At 45.4% G+C, this 22549-nt stretch overlaps 1 protein-coding gene across 1 annotated transcript in view; it reads right to left on the minus strand.

Moving 5' to 3' along the window:
* Nucleotides 1-20248, minus strand: part of REEP5 (receptor accessory protein 5) — a 34848-nt gene extending 14600 nt beyond the window's left edge. The window contains exons 1-3 of the mRNA XM_059418376.1: nt 20043-20248; nt 19254-19347; nt 1137-1275 (exon numbers count right to left, since the gene is read on the minus strand). Of these exons, the coding sequence (XP_059274359.1) occupies nt 1137-1275; nt 19254-19347; nt 20043-20160 (351 nt within the window). The 5' untranslated portion in view covers nt 20161-20248. The remainder of the gene's footprint in view (nt 1-1136; nt 1276-19253; nt 19348-20042) is intronic.
* Nucleotides 20249-22549: the final 2301 nt, after the last annotated feature.

Consider the following 22549-nt stretch of genomic DNA (forward strand, 5'->3'; position numbering starts at 1 on the left):
TTTCTACTGCTGACAAGATTTTGTACTTATCATGCTGTCTTTCTTTTGAAATGGTTATACTTTTCAAATATCTTATCAAATATTTTGGTCTGTAAGCTCATCTTCCTCTAGGAGTATCCGCTGCTCTGCTGGGCACTGGGATGGAGGAAAACCACATGCCAATGCATGCTGGTCCCAGTAAGCTGTGGGTAGGAAGCCCCAGGCAGCAGAGGAACCACAGGTCATCACTCTTCTCCTGCTCAACAGCCCCACAGGCCAAGGGAGCACCCTCTGCTCCACCAGTAGCCTGAGGAGATGCTCGTAAGCTGTAACACGCCGCTCAAGGGGGCAGAACAGGAGTGTACCGGGAAGAACCGCCCTGGCCACTTAGTTCCACTCATTTTCCTCAGCACCTCCATAGGGATAGGACTTCTATGCCTAAACCTCTGTTTTAGAAAAAAGTACAGGAGAATGTTTTTTAACTTGGAGGTACAGAAGCAAGACAAAATGTAAAAGTGACAAAGAAAAAGACTGTATGACAGTATTTAAGGCTTCCAATAAAATGTATGCCCTATCTATTAGAAGATGTTAACTTTCTCACTCAGAATCAATACAGTTTCAACTTCCTCCTCCTCTTCCTCACATGGTGGTGACCGAGGTTGGTTCTCTACCAAACACAAGGTGTGGCAGGGCAGACCCCGGACTATGGCACCTTCCAATGTTCTCAAAATGACTTCCTCCAAGAGCCCGTTTCACATCTTCCTCCAAACGTTCCCCCAAAGTTAAGAAGTAAGAACTTTTTTCTTCTGGAACAATGACTCCTGCACATCAGTGTGACCATCCAGTGTGAAGAGAGGATCTTGCTGAACTATCAGCAATGCCTGGGTTACGGCACCATATTTCCATCTTTTATTATCAAGCCCATCTTGAATACACAATTGCTTTGGCTGTTTCCAAGACAGTATACAAAACAACTGAGTTGGGCCAATAGGTCTTCCTGTTTCTAAGGGAAGGCCAGACCACAGATGTTCAACATTCAAGCCTTTGTTCCTATGCCTGTGTATGGGTCCTGAGATGGAAGTGTATTTTAGTGGTAGGGCACAAAGCAAATCCATAGGTAGAAGGGAAAAAGAGCAGTTCAGAGAAAGCCAACATACCTTCAGCATGTAGTAGAAGGGCACCCATGACAGGAAGAGGTCAGAGAAGAATTCAGCAATGCTGAACACACCATACACTACCCAGTAGGTCAGCCACTGGGTATCATCTTCTTTGTTGGGACTCTCTATGGCTTTAATTCTGAAAGGCAATAAAAAGCACATGTGTCATGTAGGGAGACCTCAGTGAAACACTTTCAAACAGCAGACTCTGACAGCTGGCCCTCTAACACCAAGTAGTGAACTCAGGCAAATGCATGTGCCACGCTACTGAGATAAGAACACAACATAAGGATAGGAAGCAGTGAGGAAACAGTAAGACAAGCCATCGTAACTACTGGTCACCAGTCTTCTAGTCACCAGAAAAACCAACACTAGCTTTCCCCTGGACTTCCACCCTGCCTGTGCCTCCACCCCGGCACCAGGAGATACCACCAATGACTGGGAACCCCCCCCGTGGCGTCCTGATGCCAGAGATACATCAAGAATTCTCTCACGGTGGGGCACCTGGCTGGCTCAGTCGGTAGAGCATGTGACTCTTGATCTTGGGGTTGTGAGTCTGGGCCCCATGTTGGGTACAGAGATTACTTAAATAAATAAAATTGTTTAAAAAAAAAGAGAGAGAGAGAGAGAGAGAATTCTTTCATGGTAACTTAGTTCTTAGGTGCTTTTAATAACTGAGGTATATCATGGGTAAATAGAAACTTCTGTAAAGGAACTTCGGGAACACAGTTCAGATACAGCCGGAAGTCTGTAATATACTTTTAACAGACAGGTGAAAGCAAACATCATGTCTTCTGTTTGGTTCCGACTATCATATGTGAGCCTTGGACTGTGATCTCTCCTCCCCTCACCTTAATAGCCTGACTTTCTCAGTACCAACTACCACTTAAACAAATTTCATTCTGTAAATGAATGGAAATAAATTTAAAATCATCTTTTACTTCTGAATCACAGAAATCTCTTCCAGGCCTGGGAATCTCGTCATTCTAAGCCTGAATGCCACAGTTTTTTTTATCCTACCCTGACGTACGTCTGGTTACTTATCATAACTGAGCTGAACTAAAATAGTAAACCAGAAAACGTATGACTCTTGTTAGCCTATGGGATGCGGTAACTATTGAAAATACTTGGTACACAGGTTCCCGAAAGAGACTGTTAGGTTGCTAAATCACGCTGAGTTATTCACTAAGAAAGCCTCTGAACTGGTGAGAGGCCGTTGTGGGTATTATGTTTGTTTGTGTGCATAAGTGTTTTAAGAAAACAACTAAAGGGAGAAAGGTACAGCTGACTGAGATGAGCGCCAATGGCGTGAGGGAGAGAGAGGGAAAAGTGATGGCCGCTCTGAAAGTCAAGAGTGTTTCAGTTTACACAAAAGAATCATAAATTGAATTTAAGAAAGCTGCTTATAAAATAATAGCTTGTAACATGGGGACTATGTCCATGTTTTAGCTTTCCTCAGACAGAAGCTGGCAAATGTAATCGAGGGCCATAGACAGGGGTAGGCAAGCACATTAGCCCCAGAACTATCAACGGTATCCCCTTGACATGTAAGGTCATTTTCCTCCCCATTTCTATTTAAGTGGATCTTTTAAGTTATTATGTTGATAAAGATTTTTTTCTTATACATCACACCTGGGCAGAGGGGATGCGGAGGTATAATTCACTTCTGGTCCCGGTCTCCATCACTAAGTAACCAAACATGATCCAGTCAACAAACATATCCACACATACACATGAACTAAAATAAATATTCCATGGAAACATTCTGGTATTTTCAATTCCACTCGTGTCATTATTTTTAAGAGGTTAGTCAAGATCCACAGAGTCAAACAGAAAAGCCACCCGAACAGTTCAAGTTCAGTGCTTCAAGGAATAAGAAAGAAAAAAAAAAGTTAGTCCTCTAACTTATGGACACTATGGATTCAAAAGCTTCCTTGTTAACACACTTGGAACACTACGTAGTAACACTGGAAAGCAGGAAGAAAAGAGCTCAAAACTGAACACACAGGCTGACCAGGACTCTGTGGAAAACCAAGGCGGATGAAAGAAGACAGGACCAAGGGTCTTATTAAGCTAAAGATTTTTTTTAAGATTTTATCTATTATAAGATTTTATTTATTTATTTATTTATGATTTTATTTATTTTATTTGAGAAAGAGAGAGTATGCGTGAGTGGGAGGAGGGGCAGAGGGAGAGGGTGAGGGAGCAGCAGACTCCAGGCTAAGCAGGGAGCCCAATCTATGAATGCATCAGGGCTTGACCCCAGAACCATGAGATCATTACCCAACCTGAAGACAGATGCTTAACCCACTGAGCCACCCAGGCACCACCAGAAAATGGCAGTTTTAAGCTCTTCTCTGGGGAGAGAACTAACTAGACTGGGGAGCTTCATCTTTTTGCATCTCGGGTTCCACACCTATAGACAATTTCTTGTTCCTTCTTTCTTGTTGTGACTAAATGATGATGTTATGCCATGTAGACATTTTTAGAAATGAACCTTGTGCTATTTTAAACTAAAACAATAATTAAATGCTTCAATCATATGAGAAATTCTATTAAAAACCTCTTCAGCTGGGGCGCCTGGGTGGCTCAGTGGGTTAAGCCGCTGCCTTCAGCTCAGGTCATGATCTCAGGGTCCTGGGATCGAGTCCCGCATCGGGGAGCCTGCTTCCCTCTCTCTCTCTCTGCCTGCCTCTCTGTCTACTTGTGATCTCTGTCAAATAAATAAATAAAATCTTTAAAATAAATAAATAAATAAACAAGCAAACCTCTTCAGCTTAAGGGTTCCTAGGTAGCTCAGTTCAGTGTCTGCCTTCAGCTCAGGTCCCAATCCCGGGGTCCTGGGATCGAGCCCCACGTCAGGCTCCCCGCTCAGCAGGGAATCTGCTTTTCCCATCTGTAGCTCTCCCTGTTAGTGCTCTGTCTTTATCTCAAATAAATAAATAAAATCTTTAAAAAAACAAAACAACTACCATTTCCTGAATGCTGTTTACTTACAGACTTCCTCGTCCAGGTGAGTGGACTCAGGTGATTGATTACTCAGCAATGCACTCTCCTGGCTCACACACACTATCACATTTCAAATGATGTAGCAGCTTCTCAGGCAGCATGGAGACCCAAGAAATCTTAAGCAGGGCTCTATGCCTTTAAGTCATTTCCATTTTGGTCAACATGGCACAGCTGAAGACTGGGAGAGGTAGGAACCTAATGTTTTTCCCCAACATATTTATCTATAAGACTATCTTTTCCCCACTTCATATTCTTGCCTCCTTTTCATAGATGAATTGACCATATAAGCATGAGTTTATTTCTGGGCTTTCTATGCTGTTCCATTGAACAATGTGTCTTTGCAGCAGCACCATATTGTTCTACTACAGCTTTGTAACAGACCTTGAATCTGGGACTGTGAGACCTGCAGCTTTGTTCTTTCTCGAGATTGCATTTGCTATTCAGGGTCTTTTGTGACTCCATACAAATGTTAGGGTTATTTGTTCTAATCCTGTAAAAAGTGCCACTGGTGTTCTGATAGGGATTATACTGAATCTGTAGACTGCTTTGAGTAATACGGACATTTTAACAATATTAGTTCTTCCAATCCGTGAGCGTGGTATGTCTTTCCATTTGTGTCCTCTTCATCAACACCTCATAGTTTTCAGAATACAGGTTTTTCACATCCTTGGTTAAATTTTACCTAATAATTTTTAAATTTATAAAAGCCCTATGAAATAGGTATTTTTTAAAAAGACTTTATTTATTTGAGAGAGAGGGAGAGAGAGAGCAAGCATGAGAGGGGAGTGTGTCAGAGGGAGAACCAGACTCCCCACCATACAGGGAACCCCATGCAGGACTTGATCCTGGGACTCCAAGATCATGATCTGAGCCTAGGCAGTTGCTTAACTGACTGAGCCACCCAGGTTCCCCCTATGAAACAGGTACTGTTACTTTCACTTTTGAGGGAAAGTTTGAGGCTCAGGGAAGAAAAATAACATGTGCAGGGCTCGAAGCTACAAAGTAGCAGAGATTGGGGTGCCTGGATGGCTCAGGGAGAGCCAGCAACTCTTGATCTCCAAGTCATGAGTTCAAGACCCATGCTGGGTGGACAGCTTACCTGAAAAGGAAGGAAGGAAGGAAGGAAGGAATGAAGGAAGGAGAAAACAAGTAGCAGAGATTGGATTTATGCCCAAAATTAACTCCGACAAAGCTTGTGCCTATTTCACACTATTCCAGGCTGTTTTCCTAGTTAGAACAACTCACCACCAGGCAGTATAACACTTAGCAAAATGTCTGGTACCAAGTAGTTACTTAATCGTATTTGTTGCACTAATATAAATACAAAAAGGGTTCATAGTATCCCTTTTGGAAGGGACCACAATGATCTAGTCTTCCGCTGAAGAAAACCAAGGCTCAGAAAGGGCAGACTGGGTCACAGAGGACAAACAGAAGGAAACATCAATCTCAAGGTCCAGATCCTTGGAGAACCATTCCACTGTCCATCTTGCTTACCTGGGTGGAAGCCAGGCAGAGGTGAGAGGGGCAGCGAGGGCAGTCAGAAGCAAACAGGACAGTATTCTGAGTTGGTGCCCCAGTCCACTGTGTCTCAAACTTAGATGCTGATCCATCTCCACCTGGAGAACTGATCAAACACATACAGGCCTAGGTCCTTTTCAGACCTAGCCTTCAGGTGATGGTGGGTAGGGCACAGGTATAAACTTGAAGACAGCTGTGGAGTGGATCCTAAGGCTGAGCCAAGTTTCAGAACAGCCAGTTCAAAGTTCAGTCACGGCACCACCTCCCCGTCCTTTCTAGGAAAGAAAATCCAATTGATGGACTTGGATCCAATCGGCTGTAGCCGAAGGGTAGGCTACCCCTTTCAGGCAATGAACGGGAGGCCAAAAGAGGAGAAAAGTTAGACAGGAAAGGCAAACTGAATCACATCTCTGCTACAATTAGGATGAGTCACTCTAAGACGATCTAGAACGCTCACCTGAACATTCTCAAATATGTAAAGGAATTCAAAATAGAAGTATCTCCTAACCAAAACTCTTGCTAAAATTTCAAGAACCCATCTAGAAGTACTGTATTTGTTTGGCTAGAATGCTGACCTCCCCCAGGGCTTTTCAATCCCTAGCTAAACCCTAGACGAGCTCTGGAACTATCTCAAAAGAAGCTGGCAGCAATTCCAACCACTCCCCACCACGGGCCTGGGTCACTGGCTCAGATACTCTCTAATTTCCCTTGCCCACAGTGAGGTATATTAGCTGCACCACGGACACTGAACCCGGTTTCAGAATGACTCCTTGGGGGACACATTCACAAAGGACAGACAGTCTGGTCTTAGACTGCTCTGTGTGGACTTTTACTGCCATATTCTTACTACTGATCCAATGCCTGGCCAATTGGGCTCAGTGCTGTGGACTCTCTGTTCTCTCTTTCATCCACCCCTACCATGTTCCAGAAGCAGGGTGTGGCCTACTTGGAGCAGGTGGCAAAAATGAAATGAGGCCCGGGTAAGCAGCAGAGACACAGCTCGGGTGCTGAAGGTGACCGTCAATACCACCTATGGGAGTGGCTTGCGGTTCTAAAAATTCACACAGCAGAATCAGAAACTGTTGAATGTTGAGTTGGTAGCTGTCTTATAGATAAACTGTTCCTCTTCTATATTTTATAGACCAAAATATGAAGTTCAAATGAATTTCAACTGAAAATAAAATATTATAGGGGTGCCAGGGTGACTCAGTCAGTTGAGTGTCTTGAGCTCAAATTATGATCCTGAAGTCCTGGGATCGAGTCCCACATGGGGCTCCCTGCTCAGTGGGGAGCCTGCTTCTCCTTCTCCCCCTGCTTGCACCTCTCTCTCTCTCTGTCAAATATAAATAAATCTATAAAAAGAAAAGATTATAGAAACATGTGTCCACACAGTTTTTAAAGACAGCATGAAACTGTCCTTATGTCCTTATGAAACTATATAAATACATGTTGTTATATCCACACAATGAAATATTCTGAAGCCTTTAAAAAGGCTATTAACAGAGAAAGATGTACAAGACACTGGGCTGAATGTAGATTACTATCTTTGTGTTTGGGGAAAAAAAAAAAAAAAAAAAAGAAAGGCAGATATATATCTGTGTGTGTTTACAGACCAAGAATGGTGTCCAGAAATACCTACTTCAAATTGGGTAAAGTTAATCCTGGGCATTAGGATTGTAGAATTTCATTTTGAGGTCTTTTTGTAATGAGCCTGTACTATTTTTTATAACAAGAGGAAGGAAAAAGTTTTCCACGTGGGGAATAAAAAATGAACACCAGACTTTCTACAACTACTTCCTCCTATGAGACTAACTCTCTCTCTAGGGCTCTTTGCTGCACACTGAAGTGAACATCAGGCACACTCATTTAATGTCTCTCCTGAGGAAACAGCTCCTGGGTCTCCTACAAACAAACTTCTCGAACAATGATCGGACACACACTGCTGTGTTTCAGAGCATTAAAAGGCTTTCAATACACACGTAAACACAGAAAGAGAAAGGACTGACAGCCCATCACATGGAATGGACTCATTCTAATTTTCTATTTAAACAAAGCAGTATCAAAAAAATTATTAATTACTGTGGAACAGCCAGGCTTTTTCCTTCCTTTCTTCCCAGTGCTCATCTGGCTTTGCATCATTTCACCACCCTCAGCTTTCACCTTGTAATCTGGTTCCACCACTTACTAGGCACATGACCTTGAGCAAGTTATTCTGGGCCTTAGTGTCCTCATTTCTCAAGCAGGAATGATAAACTTTATCATGTTGTCGTGAGGATTAAATTAATACATGTAAAGCACTTAGAATCAAGGCCCTGAATCGAGTAAGCTTTCGTTAAATATTACCTTAACAGATAAGTACTTACAAAGTGATAATAATTTATTATCATTGTAGGGAGGCAAAAGACTAAAAGGAAGAGCGAGTGGTAAGAACACTCCAGTCCTTCTGGCTAAGTACAGTTGGTAGAGGGTTAACATTGTTAATAAGGCTAAGAGGAGATTAGAGAATTACCACGGATTTTAATTATACCTCACTCTCCAAATCCCAAATGCTACAGAGAGTAAAGAGCTGAATCCCCAAATCCCATTTGCAGGTCAATGGGAACAAATTCGGACACTGCTGAGAACATTTTTCTGGCCTAAATTCTTTAGTACTGGATGGGTATGGATAAGCCTAGAACTCACTGGCCAGACCAATGGACTCCAGGGACAGGTACTGGCTGCCTCCACCCACGGGGCCCATCTGTTTGTTTATACCTTTACTGCTGTTTTCTAAAAGCAAGGGCAGGAGGGAACGTGGCTGAAGGACTGCATGTGGAGAGAAAACGAAGGTTGTGCAGTGATGGTCTTGAGCTACTGGTATTCTCTCCCTCACAAACCGAGTCATTCCTCACAGAACGTAGGGTATCCCCTGCCCGTGTACTAACCCACCACAGCAAATCCGCTCCAGATGCCTTCAGATACGAGCATATACTGAGCACTGACATTGCTTCTTCTGACACTGTAAGGCAGCCCTCGGGCCAAAATAGTGGTTCTCAAGGACCAAAAGTCCACAGTCAAAAACAGTTCCATTCCTAATTTAAGGAGCACATGTGTGCTTCAGGAAGGGTCCTATGAAGGAGGGCTGTGGAGGCAGAGTTATGGGGAACTGGAAATCTTAATAGAAACAAAACAAAGTTAAAAAAAAATGGGATTTAGTATTTACAAATTGTTAAAATTATACCCAGTGCTTAGGAACATATATACACCACACCATAACAGAAGAGAACCATTAGAACCACATCCTCATAGCCTGGAAGAATAAAAATTCTACTGTCCTCTAATGCTCTTGGAATAATAATGTCTTAAGCTGCTAATATAGGTATAAGAAAAAATAAGACAAGGAACCAAAAAAATCTAAGTGGAAGAAATTAATCAAAGAAAACACTAAGGAGGTTTTCCCTGAATCATTTAAAAGCACAATGACCTAGAGATAATCACAACCATGACCAAGTCAGTTTTCTTCTCTGTAGGTTAATAAAAGTAACCACCCTTAATTAAGCACGTACTGATTGATAGATTCTGTGCTAAGCGGTTGACGTACACTATCCACCCCTATTACGTATAAGAAAATTGGGTTTTATCAAAGTTAAGCTATCTGCCCAAGGGTTAAGAGAGCTAGGAACTAGCAGATCCATACACACATACGCTTCTGATGACTCACACCAAAGAAAGCCAGGTATGAACCACCTGTAGTGTTTTTGATTCGTGCAGAACTTGGTCGCTACAATTCAAATTAGGCAAATAACATAAAATTAAGTAATACATTTCTTCAAAGCACTGCCTTTACTACTAAAACCGGCTGTATCCACCCATAGAATTTTAATTTTAATGAGTCAATTCTATTACCAAACAGTGAATCAAGGAGAAAAAAAAACAATTAATTAAAAAACCCTGTAACAATAAACAGCTTTGAGACACTCTGTTGGTAAAGAACAGAAAGAAATCTGCCGGGAATTCATGTGCTTTATTTTGAATGTGGTAAATCTTATTTAATAGCAAATATTCCAGAATTCAAGGCAGACTGTCTGAAGATTGTATCTCAAGACTACAGACCATAATGTTTACAATCCTTTCTCTGACAGAGAAGACACATAGCATGACCACCCCCAGCACCCACTACACGTAGGACTACTTCCGCCGTATGTATCGAAGAGTGAGATGTAGGGACTCCTGGGAGCCCAAAATGGTTCTCCTATACTTTATTAAAGGTTTAGGGGAATGCCATCGTGAATCTTGACTAATACAGTGCATCAAATTAGAAGGGGGGAAAAATGACATATTTTAAGACATATACACTAGTTTGTTTCCATGCTGATAAAGATTTTTCTTCTTCATGGAAAAAAAGAAGGTAAGAAGCTATGGGCACAGAGTTCCCCTTGTTTTCCACCGCAGAGCAGCTGTCCTCTCGAAGCAACAGAGAGGATCCAGCATGGTAAAAGCCATTTGCTTACTTACCATTTATATCGTGCCCAGCCCTTCTACCCATTCAAAAAAAAAAAAAAAAAAAAAAGGAAAGAAGAAAAGAAAGGAAAAAAGATATGAAATAACTAGCTGGATATACCTCCTAAATACATAGAAAACACTTAGAAAGATACATAGTGTATCTTCTAAGGTGACTATACAAGAACAGTGAAAAAAATACCATGCTCCTTTACTCTTTAATATACTGTTGAATATACAAAAGCGCCTGACTTGGTGAAATACATAAGCTAACTTCACAGGCAAATACATTTTAAGATGAGTCTATGAAACATCTCTAATGGAGACCAAATATTAAAACAAAAGCCAACATTTTGTAGTCATACATTTTGATGTTAATTATGATGATCTTTTTTTTTTTAACCAACTGTCTACTATTTGGTTTTTTAATGCAAAATGGAAAATTCAGTCACAGTCAAATATAAAACATGAGGAATGTTGAAGTGTGCAGGCCAGAGAACTCAGACGTCCCTCCACCTACACTGGCTTTGCCCCAGCAGAGCCATGATCCAGGTCCAGTAGTTCCCAAATCTATAAAAGACGGCACTCACCCCAGCAGCTTCATCTCTGGGACCTAAACTAGCTGAAAAAAAATTTTTTTAAGAGGCTCCACACCCAGAGTGGAGCCTACCACGGGGCTCAAATCCATGGTCCTGAGATTAATACCTGAGCTGAGATCAAGATTCACGTGCTTAACCGACAGAGTCACCCAGGTACCTGTAACAGTTTATAAATCAAAACTGAATGCCTTGGGGCGCCTGGGTTGCTCAGTGGGTTAAGCCGCTGCCTTCGGCTCGGGTCATGATCTCAGGGTCCTGGGATCGAGCCCCACATCGGGTTCTCTGCTCAGCAGGGAGCCTGCCTCCCCCTCTCTCTCTGCCTGCCTCTCTGCCTACTTGTGATCTATCGAATAAATAAAATCTTTAAAAAAAAAAACAAAAAAAAACTGAATGCCTTAAACTCTTTGATCGTTTAAAAAAAAAATGTATGTCTGAAGCAATAACACAGCAGATGAGGATTCCACCAGAACAATGTCTGTCTATAAAACTTGATGGTTGTGTAAATACAGTATCCGTGTCAGATACAGAATGATCAAGTTGAACATCAGCTCAAGTACCCTCCCAACCTGGACAAGAACAATCTAACCCGACGTTTCTCAGACAGGAGAAGGCCACATCAAGATAGACACATGGCAACCTGGAGTTACCTCTGACGTGTAAGTGATCCCTTTCCCAGATCACCTGGTCCGACTACCAGAAGCTGCAGGCTATATATAGCGGCTGTGTGACTGAGACCGGCTGATAAGCTCTGCTTCCAGGAACCAGAAGAGTGTGCAAGCGACAGACGAACGTCCGAAGAGGTTTCTACAGGGCCCCCCTCCTACTTCAGCGGCTACAAAAAGCCACTGAATGACAATCTTTGAAAAGGTTTCCCAACTTTTGTATTAACTCATTGTTTCTCAAACCTAATTCATTGGTAATGCCGTCAACAGCCACAAGACACCTTAAAATCTCCCATATGTATCTCGAGTTGTTGGAAAATATTGTAGGAGATGAGGAATACTCGTTTAAAGTCAGTCCTGAAGAAGAGAAGAACTCCAAGATGGGGCAGAAGGACAGATAAACTACATCTGTAGGGCTCTCATACACAGGAAAGAAAAACAAATCATTAAAATTCATAGGGAACATTCTAGAACAGAGAATTAAGAATAGGATCTCTCCCCACATCTGCTTTAGAGCCCAGAACGTAGATCATGAGTAAGTCATTTAACTCCTTCGTCTTACTTGCTCCTTAAGCCTTTCTTTTCTCTATGGCACAGGCAAGGGCGGGGGGAGAAGAAACTAACCCAAATGCCGGTCTAATTACCTACAAAAATAGTGACATGCTGTTACAAGGACATTTTATCACTTTTTCTAGTTTTCTCTACAACTCCATCTTAAAATAGTTCAGCAATATTAGCAGTGATACTAAGTGAAAACGCAGGCAATAAAAAGGCGACAAACGTAAAATGGTTAAATGTCTAAGATTTCACGAATGCTCGAGGCAAAATTTACAGGATGCCCCTTCCTGACCCAAGCGCAGTCGCCCAGAACACTGCACACGCTGCCCACCACCCAGAGACGTCAGCGTGAGCCGTGCCCCTGGGTGCCTAAGCAGGCCAGCCCAGGGCTCCCAGCAGTAGAGTTTGGAAAAGCTAGTGAAACAGGAACACAAGCAGCTTAGTAGAAAATGTATCCACTTCCAAATTCGCATCCATTACAAAAAGGATTAAAAAACAGAATTACAAGTTCTGGAAACACACACACACACACACACACACACGTGCGCAGGCACAAACACACACGCCCCTTCCTAAAGAGTCTGAGAACCACAAATCCACACCCTCCAACCCCATTTGGGACTTTGCTTCAGATGACCAACTTTTTCAAAACAAAGTGGTGCTTAAATGATGGTCACACCAGGACCACATTCTCCAAAGTCTCCTTTGGGTCCCAAACCTGCATTTAGGAGTCTGCCACTGCAGATTTTAAATGAGGAGATTCCAGTCCTTTGTAACCTAGGCTCCCGCACTTTGTCTGCTGTGAATTATTAACTAAGAAAATGCTGGTGCTTTTACTTGGGGATAGTTGTAGTACAGTTCTTGTAGTTACCTGACAGTGTCTCTTCCCAATTTTCCCCCTCACTGTCCCCTTTCCAATTTGACCTCACAGGCATCATCCCCAAACATCCTCTCCTTGAGATTCTTTGCCTCCTGCTACAAAACTAAAGGCAAGGCTGCACTGCCCCAGGAAATCCAGTTCCGGGTGCCCTCCTGGGAAGGGCTTGCACTGAGGTCCCTGCAAACAGCTGGTCATGTAGGTGCTCTTGTAAATCAACGCTAGGTAACAAGCAACAGAACCTGTTAGTAATACGTTCTAACTCACGTTCACAAAACACTGCAAATGCCTGTGTGTGTGTGTGTGTGTGTGTGTGTGTGTGTGTGTGTGTACAGGTATATGATTTGGGAGGGCAGTGCCCTACTTGAGAGAAAAAAATGCACCGCATAAAGACAACGTATTGACAGGGTCAGACCAAGAAACGAAAAAGTTCACATCAACAGTTCACCCTTCATCTCTGCCTGGGTATGGCTTGTATCCAAGACAGCCCAAGAGCCACACGGAGAAAAGTTTAACAGTCCAGTTAGAAACATGGACTTTGGAACCAGAGCCCCCGTGTTGTTTGGTTGGTTGATTTATTTATTTTATTTTAATTTTTATTTATTTGAGAGCGTGAAAGAGAGAAAGAGAGAGATCACAAAGGGAGAGGAAGAGGGAGAGAAAAATGCACATCCATGCTAAGCAGGGAGCCTGGGATGGGGCTCGATCCCAGGACCTGACTGAGCCACCCAGGTGTCCCTATTTATTTGTTTTAAAAGTAAGCTCTAATACCAGTCTGGGGCTTGAACTCATAACCCCCAAGGTGAAGAGCCTTGTGCTCTACCAAGCAAGGCAGCCAGGCTCCCTGGGTTTAAAGACATTTTCCCATCCCAATCAAGTTACTCCTTCCTCTGTTTCCTCATCTGCAAAATGGGAGCAATCATAGGGCTTATGCCATTGGGGTGCCATGAGGATTACACGAGCCACATTTGTAAAGCACTGAACTAGGGTATGTAAGTGTCTATTAATTGCAGGGCCACATAGGTATTCAGCCATGCAAACTGCTAAAAGCAATAACCTCCTCTGTCTCGGTGGCACAGTTTAAAATGGGTTGGCAAGGAAGGACCCGAAGATAAAATGACACATCACTCGAGTGGGCATGAGACTGCAAAAGCGTTGCCAAACATTAGACTGAATCTAGTCACCAAAACGCTGGATTCCTAGTTAATCTTTTAGAGCCTGGTACTAAAATATGCCTAACTGCACCATCGCGTTCCTGTGTAGTAACAGAGTTCCAGACCAGGTCTGGCCTCTCTGGGTAACCTTGGGACACACACTCTACCTCTCTGTACCTGGACCATTTGAAAACTAAAGGAATTAGATTATATGCTTGATCTCTATGGTGCAGCTCTGACAGTCCCAGGAAGGTGGTAGCCTTATCTTTATGAAAATTTTGAAATAAAAAGAAAAACTAATAGACATTTTTGTAGAATTTTTAAAAAGTCACTAATGGGATAAAAAGCCAACTTTCCTCCTTTTCTTTCTCTGTGGGGCAAAAATAAAATTAGAAAATAAAGTCATCAAACTTGCCCTCATACTTCCATTTGACCAAAGAAGCAGGGCCAAGACTGGCACCCACTCGAGGACCCCAGTGAGGGCTGCCTCAGGTCTCTGGCAATGGACTCAGTATAGGAGGGCACACACAGCACGTGCTCCAGGGTCGTCTATTGGAAAGACTCTGATTTGTGCAATGCTCCTGGAAGCAGGGCTGCACCAGGAAAAAAAGGCCCCATGTTGTAGGATCCCTAGGTTACGAAATGTCCAGAATAGGCCCAATCCATAGAGACAGAAAGTAGTAAGTGGTTTCTGGAGACTGGGGCATAGGACAAACAAGGAGTGACTGCTAATGGATCCAGTTTCTTTTGGGAGGTGATGGAAATGTGTTGGAATGAGAAAGTGGTGATACATGCACAACTTTACGAACATACCAAACATTGAACTGGACTTTACAAAGGCTAGAATTACACCTCGGCAAAACAATGGGGTGGCATGGGGGTAGGCCTACTTCAGTAACAGAGGCTCACCCAGAGCAGTGACCTGCCTTCTCCTCCCAGGAACAGAGTGAAGAAGTCAAGAGATGACAGCAATTCTGTCAACAGCTCTTGACAATGAGAAGGCTGGAATTCGATTTCAAGTTGCCTGTGCATGATGGCTAAAAAGTCTGGAATCCTAGAAGAAAAGACCAAAGGCCCTGCTCCCGAAGGGAAATGGTGTACCAGAAAACAAGAGTAACCAGGAGGAACGGGGACCTCTTAAGGCCCTAACTGCCCCTCCATGAATGGAGGCCAGGCCTCCAGCCGTCTGGGTTCCAACACCCCACCCCTGACCCGAAGCCAGGTACCCTGGGGTCCCACCCACAGTTTTCCCAGGAGTGAGTCCTAAGACAAGCCCGGAAGCCATGGGAGTGTTTCTAAACTTGACTTCTGTGCCCTGCGGCCTCTAAGCCCCGTGCTGACCATTATGTGGTGTGGGCCTCCCCGAGACGGACGAAGAGGAGAGGAACTGGCAGGAACCAGAGCAGATGCTGAGAAAGGCTGAGACCGGCAAGAGCTGGGCAGGATGGCCACTCCCTTCCAGGATCACTGCAGCCACAATGACCTTAAATCTACAACATATCATGTTACTCCCTATTTCTATTTAAAAACCATCTAAGACAATCAGAAAACCTGCAAACTTCCTTCAACCACCTGGAATCGATGCACCCTGACCCTCTGGCCACGGGCCCTGGGTCATGGCACCTGCACCGCTCTTGGGCTCCCTCACCTCACTCCAGGCTTCCAACGCCCAGCTCCTGGAACCTGTGGCACCTCTGCCAGGCTCACCTGGCACTTTTGCAAGCCTTAAGTCAAACAGACTCTCAGAGAAATATATGTATGGGGTGGGGGGGTTTCCTGCTATTCCCTACCCCAGCTCCCTGTCTATTTTCTTCACTGCTTACCTCCTACCCTCATCGGTCAGCATGGACTATTCACCGCGGTCTACCTTGGCAGACTGCGCCCTCACAGAGAACGGATAGCATGTCCACCCAGTCCCCAGAGCAGCTACTGGGCTGCTACCACTGGGCCTGGAGTGTGGCTGGATTCGATTCTTGCTAAACAGAGGAACCCGCACTCTTTAGAAGAACTCTGGCTGGGGAGCACAGGGAGAATTGTAAGACACAAGAGAACAATTAAAAAGAAGGGGATCACAGGTCACATTTTAAGTAAAACGGACTCATGTGCCACTAACAATACCATTTTCAACGATTTCTGACAATCACACAATGGCACCGGTTAAGCAATGAACAAACTTGATCAGACGAACCTCTAACGCTGACTGCCTCAACGTTACTCACTGGGGGTCTGTTTGCTTTATACCGTGCTCACAGTCCCATGTCACCTTGACACAGCAGAGGTCAGGTAGGGTCCCAGGGTCAGCAGGCCATTTTCCCCTCCCTTGCAGCCCATCGAGTGTTAACAAGCACCGGTTCCTGCTGCTGCTCCACAGCGGGGGCCCAAAACATGGGTTGACACTGGACTCCTTTACAGGCTGTAAAAGATCAAGGAGCCTAGGACCCCCCCGCCAAGCCCAGGCTGCACCCCATACCAGTTACACTAGAATCTCTGGAGGTAGGGCCCAAGTGTTAGGATTTTTTTAAAGCTCCTTCAAGTAACTCCGATGGGCATCCAAGGCTGAAAACCACTGTTTTAGAGAGAAGTCCAAATGCCACAGAAAGCAACCTTCACTTAATTCCCGTATGGTCATAGAATGTTCTCTTTAATTTAAAGGTGAAAGAGTTGGGCCTATCAAAAGGAAGCATCCTGTGAATAAATACCACTCTAGAGAGACTCATCATTTCCTGAATTTTTGCTGCAATCGTTAAATTTCCTTTATTAGATTTTTAGCACTTTTCCGGCTCCTAGTATGGCATACTACAAATGTCCCTTTGCCTCAGAATATTCAACTAGAAAATAAAGTATACATACTTGGTGAATGGAATAATTCTAAAACAGGTAAAACCCATGTACCTAACCCACTTAGAAATATGAACATCTCTATCATTTCACAGAATTCTGAGCAATAGACAGGAGCATTTAGCTTCCTGGGAAGTAAAAAGAGCCAATACTATTCAGTTGACTATGCAGAAAATGAAAGAATGACTACAAAAAAGTGATTAAAAAGAAAAAAAACTGAAACTGACTTGCTTTAAAATTGGACTTAAAAAGAGATTCCTGCTACGATTAATCCACTTCAGGTCAAGGAGAAACATACCAGAGTTCTGCCTGTAGTCACATCAGCTTCCGCCCACACCTGGATCTACATACCTCACCTAGGAACAGACTTTTACTTGACGAAAGCCCACACCAATGACCTCATCACACTAACAGAGAAGGTTATGTTTCTCACAGGGTTATGTGCCAAACAGTACTGACATGGAAAAGGGTTTTATGTTGCTCAGTATTTCCAAATATCCATATTCCTTTTGGTTCAAAATTACTCAAGCAGCAAGGCAGTTATTCAAGTGCAACCCCGGATTTGTTAAAAATGGGAACAACAACCTCTAAACCACGAACCTGAATCATGCTTCAAGCTCTTTTTTTCCTAAACTTTTATTAAAGGAACTCTTGCAAGCGGACTACACAATCAGAAGAAAAGTAAAGGAATGTACTTTTACTGTCTGAGAGCACAGACGCGTCACACAAGCCACTTTGAATTTGTGTTGCCTCCAAACTTTCCATACACACTGTATTATCAGTCGATTACATTTTATGAAAAACCACTCTTCCTGCCCCTATTGCAGTGACCTGAAAGCCAAACCAGTTTTCCTGGTTTGCCCTTCTTTGGTATACACATGTAACCTGGATGGTACTTAAACAAGTAATGCTGGAAGATGGTAAATGCTTTTCTCAACATGAAGACAAGAACTCCAAACTCATAAGCAAGTAGGAGCCTAACGTCGTCAGACTTTATGGAGTGATTCCAATGGATTCTGCACTAGGAGAATACAATAACTTCAATTTAACTGCTCAAATCAGAACTCACATCTACATGTTTCCTCCTTTCTGGCCAAATACTAAATTCTAGCTTGGTCTGTAATAGACACAGGATGTAATACATGGGTTATCTGTGTGTTAGCCTCCCAGCTGAAAAGTTATTCCTCCTTTATTGGTGAGAAAATTTGCAGAGACCAATTCAATGAAAGTAAGACCTACCAGCTTTCTTGGGTAGAGCTACAGACTAGAACAATTTACATGTGGCAAAAATTCTGATTTGAATGAATGAAAACATGAAATTGTAGAATATTTTCAAAATAAATACTGCAGAGTGAAAACCTCAAATAGGAAAAAATTCAGATCCTAATCTGCTAAGATTCATTTTTAAGTTTAATTACATAAATGAGTCATTTATATAACCAAGGAGCTATATTAGGGATGCATCTTTTTTTTTTTAGGAAGATTTTATTTATTTGTCAGAGAGAGCACAAGCAGGGGGAGCAGCAGGCAGAGGTAGAGGCAAGCAGAGAAAGCAGCAGGCTCCTCGCTGAGCAAGGAGCCTGATCTGGGACTCCATCCCAAGACCCTGGGATCATGACCTGAGCCCAAGGCAGATGTTTAACCAACTGAGCCTCCCCGGTGTCCCATTAGGGATGCATCTTACAAGGTTGGGGGCACCAGGTGGCTCAGTTGGTTAAGCATCTGCCTTGGGCTCAGGTCATGATCCTGGGCCCTTGGATGGAGCCCCTAGTCCACTGGGCTCCCTGTAGGGAGCCTTCTCCCCCCTCTCCTCCCCACTCGCGCTTTCTGGTGCTATCTCTTCTACCTTTCTCTCTCTCAAATAAATAAAATCTTTTGTTGTTTTTTTTTTTTAAAGATTGTTTCTGTTTATACACTAGGGTAAGTGTTCTCCATTTGCCTTTAGTAAGTGGCTAGTCTTTTCAAACTCAAGAAGGCAAAATTCTCCCCAGGTTCTGAATTAACGGTTAATTCTGAATTAGGGGAAGTCTCATTTGATGGGGTTTTACTCTCAGACATGTAAGTATAAAGTGAAATACACATTAAAGTAATTATTAAGGAGAAGGGATCAGCTCTCTGTACCCAGCTGAGATCTCCCTAGCAGTAAAGGCAGGACGACTTCGTTGTAGCACTTTCCATCGGCGCGCATGTATTACAAGGGACCCGCCCAGCCAGCATAATCCGATGAAATAAGCATTTCAGCTAGTCATCAGAAGCTGGGGCATCAAGTTAAGGCTCTAAAATGTGTGTCCTTAAGCACCTTCTACCTTCTATGCACTGACCGCTCTCGCAGGAAAATGGGGATGTGTACTAACTAGGACAGCCCTGGTTGGGGGATGGGGAGGGAAGGGGAGGTAGGGAGGATTGCAGGGGGAGCCACTTACGAGACATAGGCTGGGTAGCCAAATCCTATCAAGTTGCAGAGGAGAGAGGCTCCATAACCGAACACCAGGTACAAAGCCACCAGCCCGATGACACCTGGAGACATGAGAAGAGAAATGGGTCCCCTGGCACAGGAGGCGTTAAGCCGGACAGCCCCCGCCCACACCGCGAGGCTCGGCCTAGTGCGGGCGATCGAGAAAAACAAAACCGCCGTAAGGCTGGGCCCGGGCCTTTCCCCGGCTTCGAAGTCCGCCTGGGGACAGCCCCTACCTTCGCGCCGTTCCCACTGCCCCCCTCCCGCAGCGGTCCCCCGCCGTGCAGCTCACGGGCCTAGGGAACCGCGATCCACAGAGGGTCTGGAGAGGCCCCGACTCCCCCGCCCGCCCGCGACCCCTCGCGTCCCGGGGGACACCCTGCTCGGCGCAGAGCTCCGTCGAGAGCCTGGCGGGACCATGCCCGGGCGCCCGCCCGCAAGACGCCCCCACCACGCGGCGCCAAGTCCGCGCGCGGCCCCTAGGACTGGGCGCTCGGCTGCCGGGACAGACACGTCAGCGCCGGTCCTCCCCGCGCCCCGAACACCCGCCATCCCCCCGCCCCCGCCCCGGTCCTGGCGCCCCGCGGGGTCTCCGACCCCCCGGCCTGCCGGAACGGCCAGATCGGTCCCGAGATTGCCCTCGCCCCCATCTGTCACACACACTCTCTCCTCCGAACCCCCTTCCCGCTCGCTTCCCCAGCAGCTGGTGCCGCGGCTGCTCCCGGGGCCCGGCCACCCGCGGCGACCGCGCACCCACCGAGCGCGATGTATCTCCGGTTCACGCCGGTCTTGGCCTCGAGCTTGGCCAAAAGGTCGGTCATGCAGTTCTTCTCCTGCAGAAACCGGTCGAACCTCTGTCTCATGGCCGCAGACATGGCGAAAACCTTCGCGCCGCCGCCCGGGCTGCTCCTAGTGCCGGGTGGCCGCAGAACCCGGTGACTGGGGCGGGGGCGGGAGACAGGCGGGGCGGGAGACGGGAGGCGGGAGGCGGGCGGGACCCGCGCTTGTTGACACGTCCCCCTCCCAGCGCGGCACCCCCCCCTCCCCCGCCTCGCCCCGCCCCTCCCCGCCCCGCCTTGCCCCGCCGCGGGCACCACACCCGGCCGGGGGCCGGTCCTGCACGTCAGAGGTGGGGGCGGGAGCTGCAGCGGCTCCCGGCGGGGGGACCGGACCCCGCGTCTAGCGGCCTAATTCCGCCGAAGGTAGAGATGAGCGATGACTCCCGTGAGCGCCTCGCGCAGGTCGCACTGGTACAAAAGCAGGTGGTAAGGGGGAGGCCGGCGCCCCTATTGCTCCCACCCGCCGCGTAGTGAGACTGGTTTGAACGGGCCTGTACGGCTGTGCTGACCCTGCCAAGGCATTTAAGTTTAGCAACGGAAATGTACGACCAACTGCGAAAGAACTCTTCGTCGGGGGCCTGCTTTCCCCCTCGTTGCTGGAACTCAGCATAGTTTTGCCCCAATAGTCTTGGTGCAAAGACCCTTGAAGAGACTTCCCCAGACCCTCCGCGGGGGGTACGCGGGTTCCGGGAAAGCGCTGCACTACTGAAACCTTTTTGTGATGGAGTTGAATTTGATTGATATCTGTTATCCTGGAAACGTTTCCACGCGCCCTCCCCGACCCCCCGCCCTGGCAGAGACTAGTTTGTCCTTGCCTACCGCAAAATTACCCGGAAGGAGGAAATCCAACACTCCGGGCAGGGCCTCCCTTTGCTGTCATCCGAACGTCTTCCTCTACTTAAACCTTGGCTGTGGTTATCTCCCACCACACTATTTAAGGAAACTCCTTTTGAAATTATTATCTTTGTGACTCCTATGATCTACACAACTGGGGTAGAGTTTGCCTCATTGCTTAAGCTTCAAAGCCGTCACTGCCCCCCTCCCCGCCCCCCCGCGCACACCAGCTGGGCCCCAGCGCTTCCTCTTTGTCCCGCACAACCCCTCTACTCTGCTCTTTCAAACTGGCCTGGTTCTGCAGCACTGCCTTCCACTTCAGCCCAAAAAACCAAAAATACAAAAAAAAAAAAACAAAACCTACCTACCTTGCCCACTCCTAACTTTTCCCTTTTACCCTAATTCTCCTTTCTCTTTTCTTCCCTAGAAAGTCTTAGCTTCGTTTTCTCAGCAGTCCCACCACCATCCAGCCACATCAGTGAACAAATGAAACCAAATAAAAAATTAATGAGATTATTGTGATAGCCTCCCAGTGCATTTCTGTCTTTCCACCTACAGTCAATTCTCAATGTGTCAGCCAGTTGGATCTTTTTAAAATGTGGGTCAAACTGTGGATTTTGCTCTGAACCATGTGCTCCACATCATCCAGTAGCTTTCCATTGGTCAGAGGTGACGTGGTTTATCCCTCTGTCTTCCAATTTCATCTACAGCCTGCCTCCTTGCTGTGCCCCAAACAAGCTGAATGCATTCTTGCCTCTGGCCTTTCATCCTCCTTCTATCTCCAGGGTTCCCAGCGAGGAGGGATTTTGACCCATACAGGACATAGGGCAATGTCTGGAGACATCTTTGGTTGTCAAACAGATGGTCACAATGAGAAGCAGTTGCTGCTAGCATCCAGTAGGTAGTGGTAGGGAAGCTGCTAAAGAACCCTGCAATGTACAGGACAGCCCTCCCACAAAGCTGTCCAGCCCTCAATGTCAATAATACTGCTATACGGAACCTTCCTGTATCTGAAAAGCTCCAGGTAACTGCTTAACTCTCTCTTCACACTTTTCAGGTCTTTGCCCAAATGACATCTCAGTGGGGCCTTCACCGATTCTGAATTGTAATCCCCAATGTTCTCTGGCCCGTCTTGCTTTGTTTTGCTCTGTAGAACTTATTATGTGTGACATTCTATATGTTCAGCTTTAAAAAAAAAAAAAAACAGCGTATTTTTAAAAATGATGTTGTTTTATTCATTTATTGTAATTCCAGTATAGTTAACATACAGTGTTATATTAGCTTCAGGTGTACAATGTAGTGATTCAACGGTTGGATGACTCAGTGCTTGTCGAGGTACAGGCACTCTTGGGGTGCATTGGTGGCTTAGTTAAGCGTCTGCCTCCAGCTCAGGTCATGATCTCTGGAGCCTGGGATCCACCTGCATCGGGCTCCCTGGTCAGCGGGAGTCGTCTTCTCCCTCTTCCTCTGCCCCTGCCTCTGTGGCTCTGGCCCCCCACCCTTGCTCATGCTCTTTCTTTCTCTCTTTCAAATCAATCAATCAATCTTAAAAGAAAAAGAAGAAGAAGAAGAGAAGAAGAAGAGGGGGAGG

Source organism: Mustela nigripes, chromosome 12, assembly GCF_022355385.1.
Source record: "Mustela nigripes isolate SB6536 chromosome 12, MUSNIG.SB6536, whole genome shotgun sequence".
In the NCBI taxonomy this organism is placed as follows: domain Eukaryota; kingdom Metazoa; phylum Chordata; class Mammalia; order Carnivora; family Mustelidae; genus Mustela; species Mustela nigripes.